This window comes from Petaurus breviceps, unplaced genomic scaffold (genome assembly GCF_028583685.1).
Source record: "Petaurus breviceps papuanus isolate PSGF00001 unplaced genomic scaffold, PetGlider_PUasm1.0 110, whole genome shotgun sequence".
Taxonomy (NCBI): Eukaryota; Metazoa; Chordata; class Mammalia; order Diprotodontia; family Petauridae; genus Petaurus; species Petaurus breviceps.
This window is the reverse complement of record NW_027185597.1, coordinates 482,983-499,633: the sequence shown is the minus strand read 5'-3', so window position 1 is coordinate 499,633 and position 16,651 is coordinate 482,983. Positions and strand designations below refer to the sequence as shown.

The 16,651-nt window shown below is 38.4% G+C and overlaps 1 protein-coding gene across 5 annotated transcripts in view; it reads left to right on the top strand.

Moving 5' to 3' along the window:
• Positions 1-16,651, top strand: part of LOC138155734 (thiamine pyrophosphokinase 1-like) — a 479,265-nt gene that overhangs the window by 363,659 nt on the left and 98,955 nt on the right. Inside the window, exon 9 of one of the 5 annotated variants that reach the window (XM_069081161.1) lies at positions 3,725-3,769. The exons of the other annotated variants lie outside the window; for them this stretch is intronic. Coding sequence (XP_068937262.1) covers positions 3,725-3,729 — 5 coding nt within the window. The 3' untranslated portion in view covers positions 3,730-3,769. The remainder of the gene's footprint in view (positions 1-3,724; positions 3,770-16,651) is intronic. 5 annotated transcript variants of the gene reach the window in all.

The following is a 16,651-nucleotide window of genomic DNA, read 5'->3' as shown; positions in this document are numbered from 1 at the left end:
GAAATAGCCTTCTCTATAGACAGGACTATCATTATTCCAAGAAGGCTGCAAAGAAAATATTAGCCATGTAGAAAGATGAGAAGTTATATTAGGAGTATCACTAGAGGCAAAATAAGATATTCAGACCCTCTTGTTCACTTTCCCTGCCTAAACTCAGCAAAAGCCTCTTAAGTGGGTGATTTCAAGTAAGCAGCCACACAAGGAAAATGGAAAGTGTTATATACAAAGCATAGAGATCTCAAACAAAATTCGTGGGCATGAAATCTTGGGTGCAATCAGCTGGTTTCTTATATTCTGGCAAACTAACATGGTTGTTCAAAGAAGTTCCCAAGAACTACCATTTGAAAGAGTATTCCTCCATTATTGAGGAGAGGGCAAGGAGATGGTGTCTTTGATTTTAGGTCTGCTGTCAATTCCACCAGTGTGATTACCAATGAAGATCTACAAAGAAAATGATAGTCCAAATATGGAAGCCACTGACATTCCTTTATATACAGGATGAAATCAAAATTCTCTACTTTTGCTTGGATATTCCTAACACTTTTTTTACTCTTTTAAAATCTATACTAGGTAAGGCCTAGGATTAGAGTGTGGACTTTAACTATTCTAATTCTTTGTTCTTAAAGACCTTGGATTTGGATCTTGTAATGTTAATATGAAGATCTTCCCCTTCCATTAATAGGCCTATGTTACCACATGTGTCCCTTTCCCCTTGGAACAGGAGTCGTGTTCCCAGGTCTAAAGGTACACAGGTATTCCAATCACAGATGTCTTGCTGCTTTCACAGCTGTGATACATCCTGATTCATATAGACCGCATTGGGGGAGGAACTTGCCTAAGGGTGAGCTGTCTTAGGGGAGGCTTGCTTATAGGAAGGCCTTTACACCTTTTGGTGCTAAATTAATTAGGCACTGAGTAACAAGGGTTGTGGTGCCTTCTGACTCTGAACCTATTAGTTGAAAACTATATATATTGGGCGGCTGGTATTTTACTTTGGGGGCTTGCTCATGTTTTCATGACCTTTTGATTTGCTGGACAAGACAGTACCTGTTTGTTAAGAGCCAACTCAACCACTCAAATGTTGTGCTCTCCTGGTCTGGTGGTGTATGTAGGTGGTTGCATTGTTGTGTTTAGACAGTACTTATCCGTAATTAAAGTAAGATTATTGACCCCTTTAAAGTTGTCTTTCCTTTAGAAAAGGAGATCAAAGAACCTGTGCTAGCAGGACATCCTGGGTGTGCTAGAGTGCTTGTTATCTTTAAGGAGATATTCTTATCTGTATATTTCCAAAATAGTTGTGCACCATCTATACAGCTATAGGTCTTTGAGAGTTTCAATATGGGATCTTATGGCTCAGGTTTTCCAGCGCAATAAATAGGCAAACAGCAGCAACAAAAAGCCAAAGGTTCTATTAAATCTAGCCATGGCTTAAATACATGATTTAACACACAAGTCTCCTACACCAGTCAGCAATTAAACATTAAAGCATACTATAGAGTTGTAGAAAAAGCATTAAAGTTCCTTTGGGGCTTTTGATCAGTACTTTAAATTTTGGATCTTTGTCTATCTGTCTATCTTTTGGATCAACAAGTAAGTAGGAGTTGGAAAAACTCTGTCATTACTAAAGGATATTAATTTTGCATGAGCAGTCAGTAAACATTCCAAACAAAATAGCTGAAATAAAAGAAGGAGAGTGGGAGAAGAGGGAGGCAAAAAGGAAGTGGGCTTAGCAAGACAGGAGAAAATTAAGAAAGAAAATGGAAAAAAAAATGGAAGAGATTTTTGGCAGGACCTAATGATAGAGAGCAGTGAAGCAAGAGAAATGCAAATTCTGAAGTATACAGCTTCAAACTTTTCAATAATTTTTGCCAAATAAACCTTTAAAAAAAAAAAACTAGTGTTGTCGAATGCTCAGACCTCTTATTTAAAACCACTGCCAACTCCAAGTGAATTCCAAGTGCTCATTCATAGTCCCTTCCTTTGTGTTACTTCAAAGAAACTGAGGTGGAAAATAGAAGGGAAATTGACAGCATGAAATTATTTCTTAACATTGACAAGAAGTGAATTAAAGCCCTCAATGCAGGTGGAGCAATACTGAATACTAAAATTAGCATGGAAATCGAGTTTAACAACAGTTTTTGTCCTTATGTACTATCATTCTAAAACTTTGTCATAATACCTGCTTAGGATTTCTATCCAAGCTAGCTGGAAGAGCATTTAAATGTTAAGCTAACAATGGGACAATTCCAACATCCATAAAAACACAGTGCTTGCTAATGTTGACTTTTATGGGAAAGCTGCTCTTGGATCCTCTTTCTACATGGCTTAATCTTTGCAACTCTGAAAGTCATTCTAGTGAGCCGTCTTAGTTCAATACACCTGCAATACCCACTTGGGCTATAAACACCTCGTGAGTTACCTCTACTTTTTCCTTTTTTTTTCTTTTTAAAAATTCAATTCCCACATGCAAAAACCACTTTCTTTAAAGACTGGAAGGTGATACTTTTAAATTGTTAGATCAATTTTTCCTGCCTGAGTCCGGGACAGTCTGCTTTGCTATGTGAGTTTCTATTTGAAAAACAAATAGAAAGCAACCTTTGTTAATCATTCACCTTACCAGACAGTTGTCACCATTCTAAAACAATGACCAATTAAGTAGCATTCCTAAGACACTTTGAAGAATTTATGAATTTTCTATGCATCAAAACCTAGAACCAGACTTTCACTGGCCAAACTCAGCAAGCTCAGCCCACCTCATCCTCCTCTCCAGATGCATATATTTGGCCAGGGGTGTAATGGGTTGAAGGAACATGGGAAGAGAAATAAAAGCAAGACTCTTCTACACACTGCATTTTTCCACAGCCATTTCATAATGACTAAGGTATGGTTGTCTTCATGACTTGCCTTATATACAGTATGGGTCCAAGAAAATGCCCTTTATTAAAAAAAAAAAAACCTTTCTCTACTTACTAACTTCTGGAATACCTCTGGTTGTTTTGTCACTTTTCTAATTGGTGAATTATCTTATTCCATAATTAGTAATAAAAGGCTTAAAATACAAATAGCCTGGGAGAGGGAACCCACTTGACCCACTTGTGGGGTTGTGGTTTGTCCTACTAAAGCATAAGTGACAGACAGCAAAATTTTTTCCTGTTTAATTTTATATGGATGGAAAGATATATTTACAGAATACTGCTATAGAAAACAGAACTGAGCAATTTCTCCAATTATTAGTGATTTAGAGCATCTTTTTTCACATGGCTATTGATAGCTTTGATTTCTTTCTCTGAAAGTAAATATTTAAGTAAATAAAATGACTTTGGGTATGAGAAAAAGGAACATTTAAGATTGAATGCAAGGTTGTAGTTATGCTAAACAAATTCTTTTTTTCCTTTTAGTTTTTACTAAGGAATATATTAAAGAGATTCCTACTCCTAAATCAACTTAAAATATTAGTGATAGATTTTGACACAATAGAAGTGTCCCAAGAAAAATTCTATCCTGCCCACCGAGCCAAGTACCTTTCCCAAAGACAGTACTGCCTGATATCATGATTATAAATGACCTTATATGGTGCTTTCTACTTTTTTGGTTTACTTATTGTTAACAGAAAGGAAGTGATTTTATTTTGATACTTGGTTCTTTTAAGGTATTCTCTGGTTTGTTGGTGCATGGCCCCATCACCAGTTTTACTTTCATATTGATGTCATGTTTTCCTTCTTAGGTTAATCCAGACAGAAACTCTCTGGAACTATCATTTCCCAAGAAGGTAATATGAAACAAAGGTGATTTGGATTTGAGTAGGATGAAATATTGGAAGAATACTGCTATAGAAAACAGAACTGAGCAATTTCTCCAATTATTAGTGATTTAGAGCATCTTTTTTTCACATGGCTATTGATAGCTTTGATTTCTTTCTCTGAAAACTGCCTGTTTGTTTCCCTTGACTATTTTATCAGTTGTGGAATTACTCTTATTCTTGTAATATTTCACAAATGTCAGAGAAACTTCCTGCAAACCCCCCACCCCCCTCCAGTTTTCTGCTTTTCCTCTAAATTTAGCTACGTTAGTTTTGTTATTCACTAAGATTTTTTGGTTATCTTTAGAATGTGACAGGTGATCTGAACCTAAAATATTGGAAAGGATTTTAACTGGGGAGAAAGAAAAGGAAGAGATCAGCAGTCAGTTCCCTGCTTGTCCCACCCTGATCCACAGTATAAAAGACACCAAGCAAAGCAAATAGATTATTTTTATAGCATATTTTCTTGAAGGACTATTGTCTTTCAGTTTAGTGCTTCCTACTCTCAAGTAAGGATTCTGTTTTCCCTCATGTAGGACTAATGCACATAGCCCACTTCAAACAGGCAGATAAAATGTATTAAATATATATTTCATTAACTCAGCCCAAATTTTATTTTATAAATTGTGGGGACTTGAACCAGACATGATTGATTTCTGTTCTTTTTGGTACTTGCCCTTGTGATTCTGCAGAGAGCACCAAGAACTAGCAATAATTCACCACATGACTCAGAACTCTCTCTCTCTCCCTCTCCCTCTCTTCTCTCTCCCTCTCTTCTCTCTTCTCTCTTCTCTCTTCTCTCTTCTCTCTCTCTCTCTCTCTCTCTCTCTCTCTCTCTCTCTCTCTCTCTCTCTCTCTCTCTCTCTCTCTCTCCTCTCTTCTCTCTCCTCTCTCCTCTCTCTCTCTCCTGTTTATATTTCTCCATATTTGTTATGGTGGTTTCTGGGCATTTAAATAGGAAAGCAATTAATGTGTATTTGTAGGGAATATGATGAATGGGGTTTTGTATCTTGGCCAATCTTTTACTGACCTATGTTCAAGAACACTATTATATTTCAGGTTTGCCTCCTAAGTTGTCTGAATGACTTGATTTCCTAGTATTCATGTGGGCAGGTTGACTGATGGGAATGACTTCAGCGTAAGCTAAAGAGTCCTTTTCTATTTCCCCTCTCTGACGTTTCATTTTTGTGCTGATTCAGAAGTGAATTCTGTGCACTCAGCCATCCAGTTAATATATTTTGATGAGAGAACAGCAGTCCTTGGTGATTACATGAAATATAGGAGAGAGGTGAGGAGTGAATACAAGTAAACAGTGGTTGCAAAGGGGTGAGCTGGATACAGCTATGTTTCCTTAGTGAATTAATGTGGTCACTCTGATTCACCTGGAAGTATATAGAAATATGGTTGGATTTTTATTCATTAAAAGCATTGAAGAGAACATTGTACCCATCACCAAAGGCATCAGTTCTTAGAGAGAAAGAGAATGCCATCACCTCCAGCACCAAAACTGCAAACTGCCAGCCAGCTCCCTGCAATGCACAGTACTTGCTCAATTGTGGTTTCATCAGCTTCCAAGGATTCAATTAACATCTCTATGCTAATGGCTTTTCATATCTACTTATCCAGCCCTCATTTCTCTCTTGACCTCCATTCTCACTTTTCCAACTGTTTATTAGACATTCTGAACTAGATGTACCTTAGACATCTTGAATGCAACATTTTCAAAACTGAGCTCATTGCCTTTTTCCACTCCCTGCAAGCCCTACAATTTTCTCTGCTTCCATACTACTGTCAAGTGTAGCGCCATGCTCACAGTCGCTCAGACTCACAACCCGTGTGTTGTGTACAGTTTCTCAATCTCTTTCTACTAATGTCCAGTTGATTATTCAATGTGGGACACTCATGTCCTTTGAGAGATTTGAAAGATGCTTTGGAAATCCAAAATGGCTTTATAAATGAATAAAAATCAAATTCTTTGGATTCAGAACAGTGTCATACCCAGAGAAGGGTAAACTGGTTCCTAGCTTGCCTTACTGCCAGTCATCATCATCATCATCATCATCACCTTTTTATTTTTCTTCTAGTTCATTTTTATCTTCTTTTTATATAAGAGTTTTAAAAGGGGTGGGGGTGGGTTATATTTGATCCTGGAAGTGATAATGAGCCACTAGGGATAATTGAGAGATGACATGATCAGACCTGCACATTAGGAAGATGAATTTGATGGCTAAGTGGAGGAAGGACACCTTCTGTTGTATTATTCTTATACCTTATTTCCTTCCATGAACATGATTTATTTGCGCTGGTCTCTTTGATGTTCCTGGCATATGATTTTCTCTCTGCTGACTGCAGTTTCACTGATTGCTCTCCATCTCTAGAATTCTACCCTTCTTCATCTCCCCATGTCTACTGGATACCCCAGCTTTCTTCAGTTCTTAGTTAATGTCCCACCTTTTACAAGGAAACTTTACTTATCCCCCTTAATGCTATTTTATCCCTTTGGGATTATCTCCAGTTTATTCTTGTTTGTATATAGTTGCTCATATGTTGTCTTCTTCATGACCATGACTTGCTTGGCTGTATCCGCAGTACATGATATCCCATTCTGCAAAACTGCCCTTCCCCCTTGCCTTTAGAGAAATTAGAAACAGAATTACACATAGTTCTTTAGGAAGAGCTTATAGTTTCCTTAAAAAAATGAAGATAAAGAAGAACATGAAGGAGAAAAAGAAAAGCAAAAGGTGATGATGATGATTGTCAGTCAGGTAAGTTAGAACCAGTTTACTGTTCTCTTGGTATGCGATTGTTCTGAATCCAGAAGCATTTGAATTTATTCGTGTGTAAAGCCATTTTGGATTTCCAAAGCATCTTTCAAATCTCTCATCTCATTTAATCCCTTCTATAACCTTTGGAAGAAAAAAAAACAACTCCTTGTGCTCAAGGAGCTTATGTTATTGAGGGAAATAGCAATCTAAATGGCCAGGTAAATACAAAGGGAAGGAAAGGAGCAAGCATTTATTAAGTGCCTGCTATGTACTATGCACTATTGTAAATATTTTACAAAGATTATCTAAGTTGAGCCAAAAATAAATGCATTGGAAATAGAACATACTCTTAGTGGGAAGACATTTTATCTGGGACCTGGAAAAGCCACCTTAAGAAGGTAAGATTTGAACTGAGTGTTAAAGGATGACAGGGAATCCCAGAGGATGAGATGAGAGGCAGAGCATTCCAGGTTTAGAAGATATCCAGTGCAAAGACATGTATATAGAAAATGGAGTGACCTATGGAACAACTTCAGGTAGGCCAGCATTGCTGGAGCATAGCGTACATGAAGGGAATGAAATGTGAGACAAGAAACAAAAGAGGAAGACAGTTTATGAAGAGTTTCAGTTGCCATATGGAGGAATCCCTATTTGCTCTCTGCTACCCTGTGCCTTTGGAGCTGATTGAGCCAGGGGATGGCAAAGGCAGAACTCTGTTTTTGTAAAATCACCCCTTGATAGGTGCGTGTAGGATAGATTTGGATGGAGGAGACTTGTGGCAAGGGGGCTACTTAGAAAGCTATGATGGTGGTCCAGGTAAGAGGTTATAGGGACCTAAACTAGGGTGGTGGTGTTTGAATAGAGAAAGGAAAATATACAGATGAAGTTGTGAAATGAAGATCCAGAAATGATATTGAGGACGTGAGTGTTGGTGCCTGGGAGGATGGTGGTACCCATTACAATAGCAGGTGGTAGTAGGAGAATTTGGAAAAAGAACAGGGTTGTGGGAAAAGGAAGAATTCTGTTTTGGATATTTTGAGTTTAAAATATATGTCATATATTGCATATCCAGTTTAAGGTATCCAGAAGATAGGTGGTTGGTGCCATGTGTGAATGTAGCTTAGTAGAAAGGTTAGGGCTAGGAATATTGGTTTGAGAGTCATCTGCATAAGTGTGATAACCGAGTCCATGGGAGCTGAGGAGATCCCCATGTGGACATAAGGTGGGGGGAGGGATGTCAGGACTATCAAGGAAGTGAAAGTGACCAGTCTATACATCCCATACCCCAGCACTTCATCTTGTGGCAGCAGCAAGTTCCCAAGAGAAGTGGTGATAGGGCCTGATGGGAGTGGGGAGGAGAAGCTTCTGTTGTGCTAGGAGAAAGGCTGTCATGTCTGCATACTGGAATCTGTATCCCATGAGTGTTAGACAGTGTAGTGTTGTCCAGTGCAGGGAAGGTGCCTTTGTGCATGATGGAGAGAGGCGTCCCGTGCTACTATTTTCATTTAGAGCTTTACACTCAAGCATCTCAAAGAGTTTAATAAATCATTCCTCAGAACAGCTTAGTGAGGCTAGGAGGGGTCAGCCATTAAATTATTCCTCATTTACACTCAGGCAGAGTTTAAGTGATTTGTCTGAGGTCACACAAGTACATCTGGAAACAGGAGCTGGGTTTCAAAGCTCCACGCTCCTGGCTCCAACCATAAGAATCCTCCTAAGTAATGATCCATTACACTGTGGCTTGATCCCATATCAGGCCACTGTTCATGTTCCTATGTGTACACATTATATTTCAAATATCTTGAGATATATTAGCACTTTTATTTTTTGAAAATCATCTCTATCTTTGTAATTGTTCTATTTCCTTGACAGTGTTAAGTGGTATGCATTAACAACTTGTTTTTTTTAATCTTTTTCTTTCTATTTTTTTTAAACCAATTACAACACTTAACAAACTTATTTGTAAACATTTTTCAAAATTGCCTCCTTGCAATGTTGCAATGGTATCTCTCCCCAGGAGAGAGAAACAGGTTATGGGCGATTTAAATCTGACATATAATTAAGGAAAATACAAATTGAATACCTGTGGTGTTTTCAATTGACTTGTTTCTCACCAAAGGCAGCTTTTCTCAGTACAGATAAGTACAAAGGGGCTTTATTGTCTATCCCATCAGCACCGTGTGCAACCTGTAACTATGGGAACTAGACAGGAAGGCACAACTTAGTTTCCAGCTTGTCATGCTCTGGAATAGGGTTCCTGTCCCATGACCCATATGCCAAACAATAAACATTTTTCTTAACTGCCTACTATGCACTGTGTTAATAATTATACATATATGTACATGAGGAAAGTACATCAAAAAATTATGATTCACACTTATATAGAGTATCCCAGAAATCTTAATGTTGTTTGCAACTACGAAATCCTAAAATTATACCAAGGCTTTGGGAATATCCTACATAGTACCTTAATCTTTACAAAGTACTTTCCTGATAACAGTTCTCTGGGAGTAGGTCATGAAAGTTTCATTATCCCCATTTTTAAAAGAAGTGAAACTTAGATTCAGAGAGGCTGAGTCATTTATCCTTGGTTCCCATGGGTAAGCTAACTTCCAACTAAGATGTTTGGGGGAGGGGCCACCCTGTGGTGTTTGTTGCCTACAGAATGTAATTCCATATTGGTGGAGAGAATACTGATTGTGTGAGGGGCAGATAGCGTGAGAGCTTTAGAGAGGAGAGACATTCTTCTTATCTCCTCAAGAGAGAATATGTAATTCTATACCATTATGGCTGGGGGGATGTGGGGGGAGGGAGGAAAGGAGAGAGAGAGAGAGACAGAGACAGAGAGAGATGGAGATGTTTGGAAAGGAGATATATAGGGCTTCCATCTCCTCAACATATCTTGATTTCCTGTTTTCTTCACTAAAGGGAATTTCCTCTTTGGTGAGATTGGAGCCTCTCTTAGTTGAGGCAAGATTTTCCTTAATCCCACTGAAAGAGCTGATTTACTCTTCTGTATTTTCTGCCATATTTTAAAACTTTTCTGACTTGCTTACTATCTGTTTGGATAAATGGATTTACTCACTATTCACTTTTTGTAATAGTCTGTGTAGCTAGAATTTCATGGGAATGCATCAAATCAGCATAAGGTAAGAGGGGAAGTTAGCAGCTTTTGAACCTAGAAATCATGCCCCTGGCCCAACAACATTGGGCAAAGGGGAGACAGATAGATATGATTCTTTACTGGCACACCCTCTTTCAGATGAGAACTAGGTGGCCGGCCTCATGACCTTTTCCTACTTCCCTCAAAAAATCAGGAATCACAGTGTCCCTTGGGCAAGGGTTAGCAAAATTCCAGATAACTCTCTCTCCATGCCTCCCCTCAAGCCTCCTTTTTATATGTTTAGACATCCCTTTTGGTCGTACAAATAACCTCTATGGGCCTTACACATAACTACTATGGTTTGGCATTGAGGCCTAAACTGAGGTCCCCTGACTTGAATTCTTTAGATCTTTAAACTTATCTCAGTCTGCCTCTCTTGTAAATGTACCCTTTTGATTTTACTCTGATTCACTTTTACTGGAATAAAACATGAATAGTAGTTGTCTTTGTAGTCTTTCTTCTTGGCTTTGTTCTGTTCATCAGGAGATACCCAAATAACCTCTGTAAGGAGACCCCAGAGTTAAATATACTAGTCAAAGCAAAAGGCCTTTTTCAGAAGCATACAAGACAATCAAATCAGCACAACAAAACCTTAAGTCAAATTCTAAGCAATCTCTCCCCTCTCTTTCTCTCACCTGCTGGGAGTTAGGAGGAAGCAGATAAATGTGTTGAAACATATGAATCTCACAAAAGTGGATTAATGTGTGTGTAGAGGGAGGTGAAGGAAGTTGTTAAAATTCTAGGCTTTTGGGGGGAGTCTAGATTTGAAAGGAAACAGCTGCTTTCCCAGATGCTTTTCCATGGTCCATGTGTATATTGCTGTGGTGGTGAGGCAAGGACTAAAAGTAGTCATCTTAAACTAAGATGCTAAAAATGATGATGAGTGACTTTAGTTTTGAAGGTAGCTATTTGGAGTGGGGGAGGGGGAAGAATAATAACTTGATCCTGTGCCTGTAGTTGATATATTTGGTAATTTAAATAATCTGATATATTTGCCTTTTACTGGAAAGTAAAAAAGGATTTTGATTCAGTACCCTACATCCTTTAGCTGTGTGAAAAGCCTATTCAGTACATTTCTGGAACTGTGTGAAAAGCCTACTTAGAGGGTCCTCTAACTGTTAATGACTCTCTAAGTACTGTTCTCTAAATATTTCATGTATGTTGGTTTTGTCTTCATCATTAGGTTATAAAAGACTTGAAATCAGAAGCCATGACTTAGATTTCTTTTATGACCCCCAAAGCAGCCAACATAGTATCACTTGTTTTCTAAATGCTTGCTGCATTCCAGCCTTCCTATCTAAATCAAGCTTCTATACTGCTCTCATTTGCTTCGGCTCCTAGATGGTATAGTCAGGTGCAAAACTTGGCTGGGTAAAGTCTGTAGTGTTCTGTTCCAGATGTAGGAATAAGAAGCAAAAGGACCAGAGCCAGACATCCCTGGGAAGAGGGTCATAGAGATGGTCTGGGTCAGAAATTCAGAAAAATAATCCCAGAAATTATTGAGATGTGAATGTAAGGTTATTAGTGTGCAAACTTCAGTGGTGACCGATTGAATGAGGCAGGATATGATAAATCAGTTTTCTTACACTCATGTATTGCAAGGGCACATTCAAGTTTTAAGCCCTACTCTACCCTGGCTCTCCTCAGCTTCTAATTCACCCAAATCCCATACAGCTTGTATTACAAAAAAATTCTTCAGACTGTTCCCACCCAGTAGAAAGAGAGACATGCTGCTAAAAGATGAGATACATATGGAAGCCAAATCTTGGGTTATTGAGAAGGAATGGTTGACAAGTGGGTAAAGTATACATTTCTTCCTATAAAGTATATATTGGCTTCCTAATGAGAAAACTAAGTCTAACTTTAGAGATACATTTGAGATGAAGACAATGCTCAAAACAAAGAAATCACTGCTATGATATCAAAGAGAAAGAAAGTTGTGAAAGTTTTGCATGGGGTGGGTGGCGGGGGGGGGGGGGGTGTGTGTGCAGATTTTCAGGAAGCAACTACTGGACTCCAACCCTCTCCTGTTAAAGGAAGCTGAGGGCACGAAAGGTTCAGTTTATGTATCAAAGGTTTGCTCAGAGGAGGGCACTGTGGAGGACAGTTCAGAGGAGGAGCACTTTTCATACATACCTTCTCTTTAGGGAAAACGGGCAGAATTGACCCCTCCCCCCCTCATCTGCACATGTCCTCCTGAGGTCTCTCTACTCCTAGTTCAGTTTCTCTGATGCCAAGTGACCAGAATTGTTTGCTTAGGAGATAATAACATTAGCTCCTAAAGGTTTTAGTTGAGGAACAAGGTCCTCTTAGCTTCTTTTCCCTGAAAAACTTTTTAAAAAGTTAAGTAAAACTTCAAGAGTATATGTTACAAATATATTTGATAAAATGTCCCAAGCCCCTAGGCACGATATTGATTGCTAGGTTGGCAGAATAAATGTAGTAAAATCGGTTATAGACCACTGTCCCTTTCCCAGTCCTACTCCCTTTAACAAAAAAAAAAAAACAGACAAAAGCCTCAGAATGCTATTAAATTTTTCTTATCTTTATATAGAAAATCGTTGTCAAAAATATAAATAATAAATAGGCAAAAATTTAAATAGCCAAGAGATCCTTAGAAATGAACCCTGCTGTATTTAGGAGGATAAAACAAAAGGAGACGAGAGAATGGAGTAGATCTGCTATTGTTCCGGTGGTTTCTTCAAGACGCCAACATTCAGACACTCTCTGCTGGATACTCCTAATAAACTGAGCTACATGCCAGGAAAAGCAAGAATCCCAGCCATTGCAAGCTTAGAGTCAGTCTCCTGGAAAGCAACTCCCATCTGTTACAGCTGCTATGCTTGCATCTCTCTCTCTCTCTCTCTCTCTCTCTCTCTCTCTCTCTCTCTCTCTTCCTTCCCTATCCCTCCCTCTCTCTCCCCCTTCTTTCTCCCTCCCTTCCCCCTTCTTCTTCTCCCTTTCTCTCCTCCCTTTCTCTCTCTTTCCCTGCACCTCTCTCTCCTTCTTCTAACCATGCTAGAATAAATAAAGTGAATGGTGAGGATGATCCAAGGCATAGATTTTTTTTTTTAATCCAGTAAACATTTATTAAGTGCCTACTATGGGTCAGGCATGGCCTAAGTGTTTGTGATGTAAATAAGAAAGTCCTCAAGGAGTTTACAGTCTAATGGGGAAGACAACATAAAAAAGGAAACCAAAAGGGAGGAATCAGGAGGTACCCAGTGTGTGCGCATTGTGTTCCACATAGTCCATGTTATAGTTGCTGATGGAAAATAGAGTTTACCCAGAAAGTCCAGATCCCAGTGCTTTATAAAGTAAAGCTTAGGGAGGTGCTTAATGCTCTACCCTTCAGCCCACCAGTCTGAGAATAGAGAACCTATGGAGTTTGCAAAACTGAGTTAAATAGCAGGATGCTGAGATTTCAAGTGATCCCGTTCATTTGTACTGAGACACTGGACTGGTTAAAGGCATTTCAGTGAGTGACGTTCCCAGGAACAAAAAGAGGAGACGTGGGAATATGACAGATAAAAATATATTTTGAAGGGGAGAGGTGAAATTTCTTGATCTCATTTATTATGTATAGCTTGCTTTTTTTTTCTTCAGCTTGTAACTTTTTAATCTATTCTATGTGTGTTGTCTTTTTCTAAGCCTTATTTTCACAAGATCATCATAGATCTCCAAATCTTTCACTACAAACTGAGACCTTATGGTATTTTTTTTTTTTTTTTTTACTTTGAAATCTTTTTCCTTTGGCATGAATTCGCCCATGGACCTGCCTTTGGGTATATATAATATTAGGCCTTAAACTTTATGAGTGATTTAAAATGTACCATAATGCTGACTTGGGTAAGACAGCAGTTTTTGTTAAAAAATTAAATTTAGGAACTTTAATAGACTACAAACTCAATATTAGTCAATGGTGCAGTATATCAACTAAGAATGAAGAAAGTTAATAGAATTGCAGGCTGTGTTGAGAGGCATAACATAAAGGAATATTAACGTGATCAGTTTACTATGTTCTATTTTGATCAATCCATATGTGGACAATTGTATTTCAATCTGGTGACCACATTTTAGGAAGGATATTGATTTGCCAGCAAGTACCTTGAAGGACCTTGAGGTCATGCTATATGAAAAGTGATGAAGGAGCTGGCATGTTCAGCTTGGAAGAGAGAATGCTTAGGGGTGTGGAAAATGCAATAGCTCTCTTCAAATCAAATATTGTGGAAGAGATAATAGACTTCTGCTTAGCCCCAGAAGAAGGACTTGAAGAGGGCATTGGATTGAAGTTGCAAAGAGACAAATTTAAACTTGATATCACAGTGTTCAAAAGTGGAATGGAGCTTGGTGCTTCTTTTCTTATTGGAGGCTTTCAAATAAAAGCTGAGTGACTATTATAGGTATGTTATGGAAAAGGTTCTTCTTTGGGGTTATGGGTTAGATGCGATGACTATGAAATTGACTTCCCCTGTGATTCTATAATAATATGACTATTAAATTAAGCATAATAGGCCTACTTAACTCTTGTGAAAGTCCCCCACTGCTGGGACACCCTCTGAATACTGGCCATAAGTAGGACTATGGTGAATGGTTACTGCTATGGAATAGACATGGAAGTTAGTGGAATGGAGAGAAGGTGAGAATGTTTGAATTCAAGATTTTACATGGGAATTAGCAACACAGAAAGCTGAAGTCATCAAACACAAATAGTAAAGATTTGTAGAGAAGGAAAACAAGTCAGATGATAAAAGTAGCATAGAACTAAGTACTGGGTCTAGTACAGTCCTGACCCAAGGTATTTACATAGGGTCTGCTTGGTGGGGAAGGAGATACTTTTTTGTTGGTGGAATATTTAGTACTGCTGGGAATAGAATGTGAACTATTTTGGAGCATTTTTATATAACTGACAACCATTTTAAAACCATTTGTATTTAATCAACAAATAAATATTAAGGAGTAATTAATTATGTGCCAGACACCATGCTAAGCACTGTGAGTTTTCATTTCAAATGATTAACAATCTAGCTTACATTCTTATAGAGACAGCATTTGAAAATGTATACAGCATAAATATAAAGTAAATATTTCAAATACAGAGGGTATACCCAAAGTCTTTGTGCGGTTTTGTTTTATAAAAGTGCACTAAGACTTTTGGGACACTCCATGGCCAAAGTGGTTTGATACAACACACAGGTGAGGGCATCAGGAGAAGCTTCATGTAAAATGTAATGTGGCATAAAGGAAGAGAGGGCCTCTATGAGCTGGAGGTAAAGGGGGAATGTACATGGGATGGCCAGTGCAAAGGTGGATAAAGGAGTATTGTGCCTGGGAACCAGAGAAAAGCCCAGTTTGGATGGATCACACATTGCAGGGGAAGGAAACATGTTTGGAGAGGCTGGCAAGATTTCAAATGCTTTAGAGAAGGTAGTTCTGGTGTTGATGCTTATGACATTTCAGTTTTGGGAACCATAGTTTGACAATAGTTTCCTAGGGGCTCACTGAGACAGGGTCACCCTTGAGATCACATCTGTGTAAAACCGGGAACTCAGGATTCTATGGGGCTTGAAGGGTACATTCTTGCCAACAATCTTCTGAGGTTGGTAGTATTGGTGAGTATCATCCCCATTTTAGAGGGGGAGATGGAGGCGCAGAGTTAACAAATTGCTTTCCTAGAGTTACAGAGTTAGGGGAAGGGAATAATTTATATAGTACCTACTATATGTGTTTGACTATATATGTCATATATGTGTAGTATGTGCATGTTTGCATGCATGCATGCATGTATGTGTGTGTATGGCATGTTTGACTACTATAGCCAAATACTGTGCTAAGCTCTTTACAAATAGTATCTCATTTGATCCTCACAACAACCTTGTGAGGTAGGTGCCATTATTATCCCCATTTCACACTTGAAGAAACTGAGGCAAATGGAGGTTAAATGATCAAGTGACTTCCCCAGGGTCCCACAGTACAGCAGGTATCAGCAGGATTGGAATCCAGCACCTTAGCCTCCAGGTACATCCCTCTTTCCACTCTACCAATTACTTTGAATGCCTTCCACTCTTCCTTTCTACCCACTAGATTATCCTAAATGTCAGGGAATGATTCTTAAATCATTGCAGATAAGTCCTCAGTTTGGGATTTCTTGAAATAGAGACCGATGTTTAAAAGCAAAGAACAAAAATAAAACAAAGCAAAACAAAAAAAACAAAACCTGCAACAAAAAGAAAAGAAAAGAGAAGGACAACTTGAAGTACCCAAAATGCTAGTTTGAACACAAAGTCAGCATCCATAATTAAGAAAGAAATTAACTGCAAGATCTCTAATTGTATAAAAATGAAACTGGATTCCTAATAGGTCATTTAAAACACTTTCAGGGCATACATACACCTGGAGCCAGCAAGTTGGTTACTCAGAGACCAGGGGTGCACTTTCCAGAAAACAAAGCAAGCAACAATTGTCCACTTAAGGTCTAAAACAACAAATCAGGGGAAAATAAATTGATTTACTCAAATATGCGTGACTTTCCTGGAGGGGGAAAAAAAAAGATGCTGAAAAAGTTCCTACTGATTTCCTTTGATGTGGCAAGGCTCTGAAGTAATGCTTCATTTTGCACAATGTAAATTGGGTTAGGAGAAAGGGTAAATAAAAGCCCAAGAACTGCTGTTTCTTTATTTATATTTTTAGAAGATCAAAATTATGAAACAAAAAATTCAGGTCATGGTACACAGGGGTCTCATTGATTGGAAAACTATAATGTCAGAATATCAGAGTGGTCTCTGATGAGATGAACAATAGATTTGATTAAATTCCCAAGGAGAAAATGGTTGCAAGGAAGCAGGTTGAAGTGAAATTTGAGAATTAGATTTGGAGGACTTAGGTTCCTATCTCTATTTCTGCCACTTTTTAGCTAGTGTTATC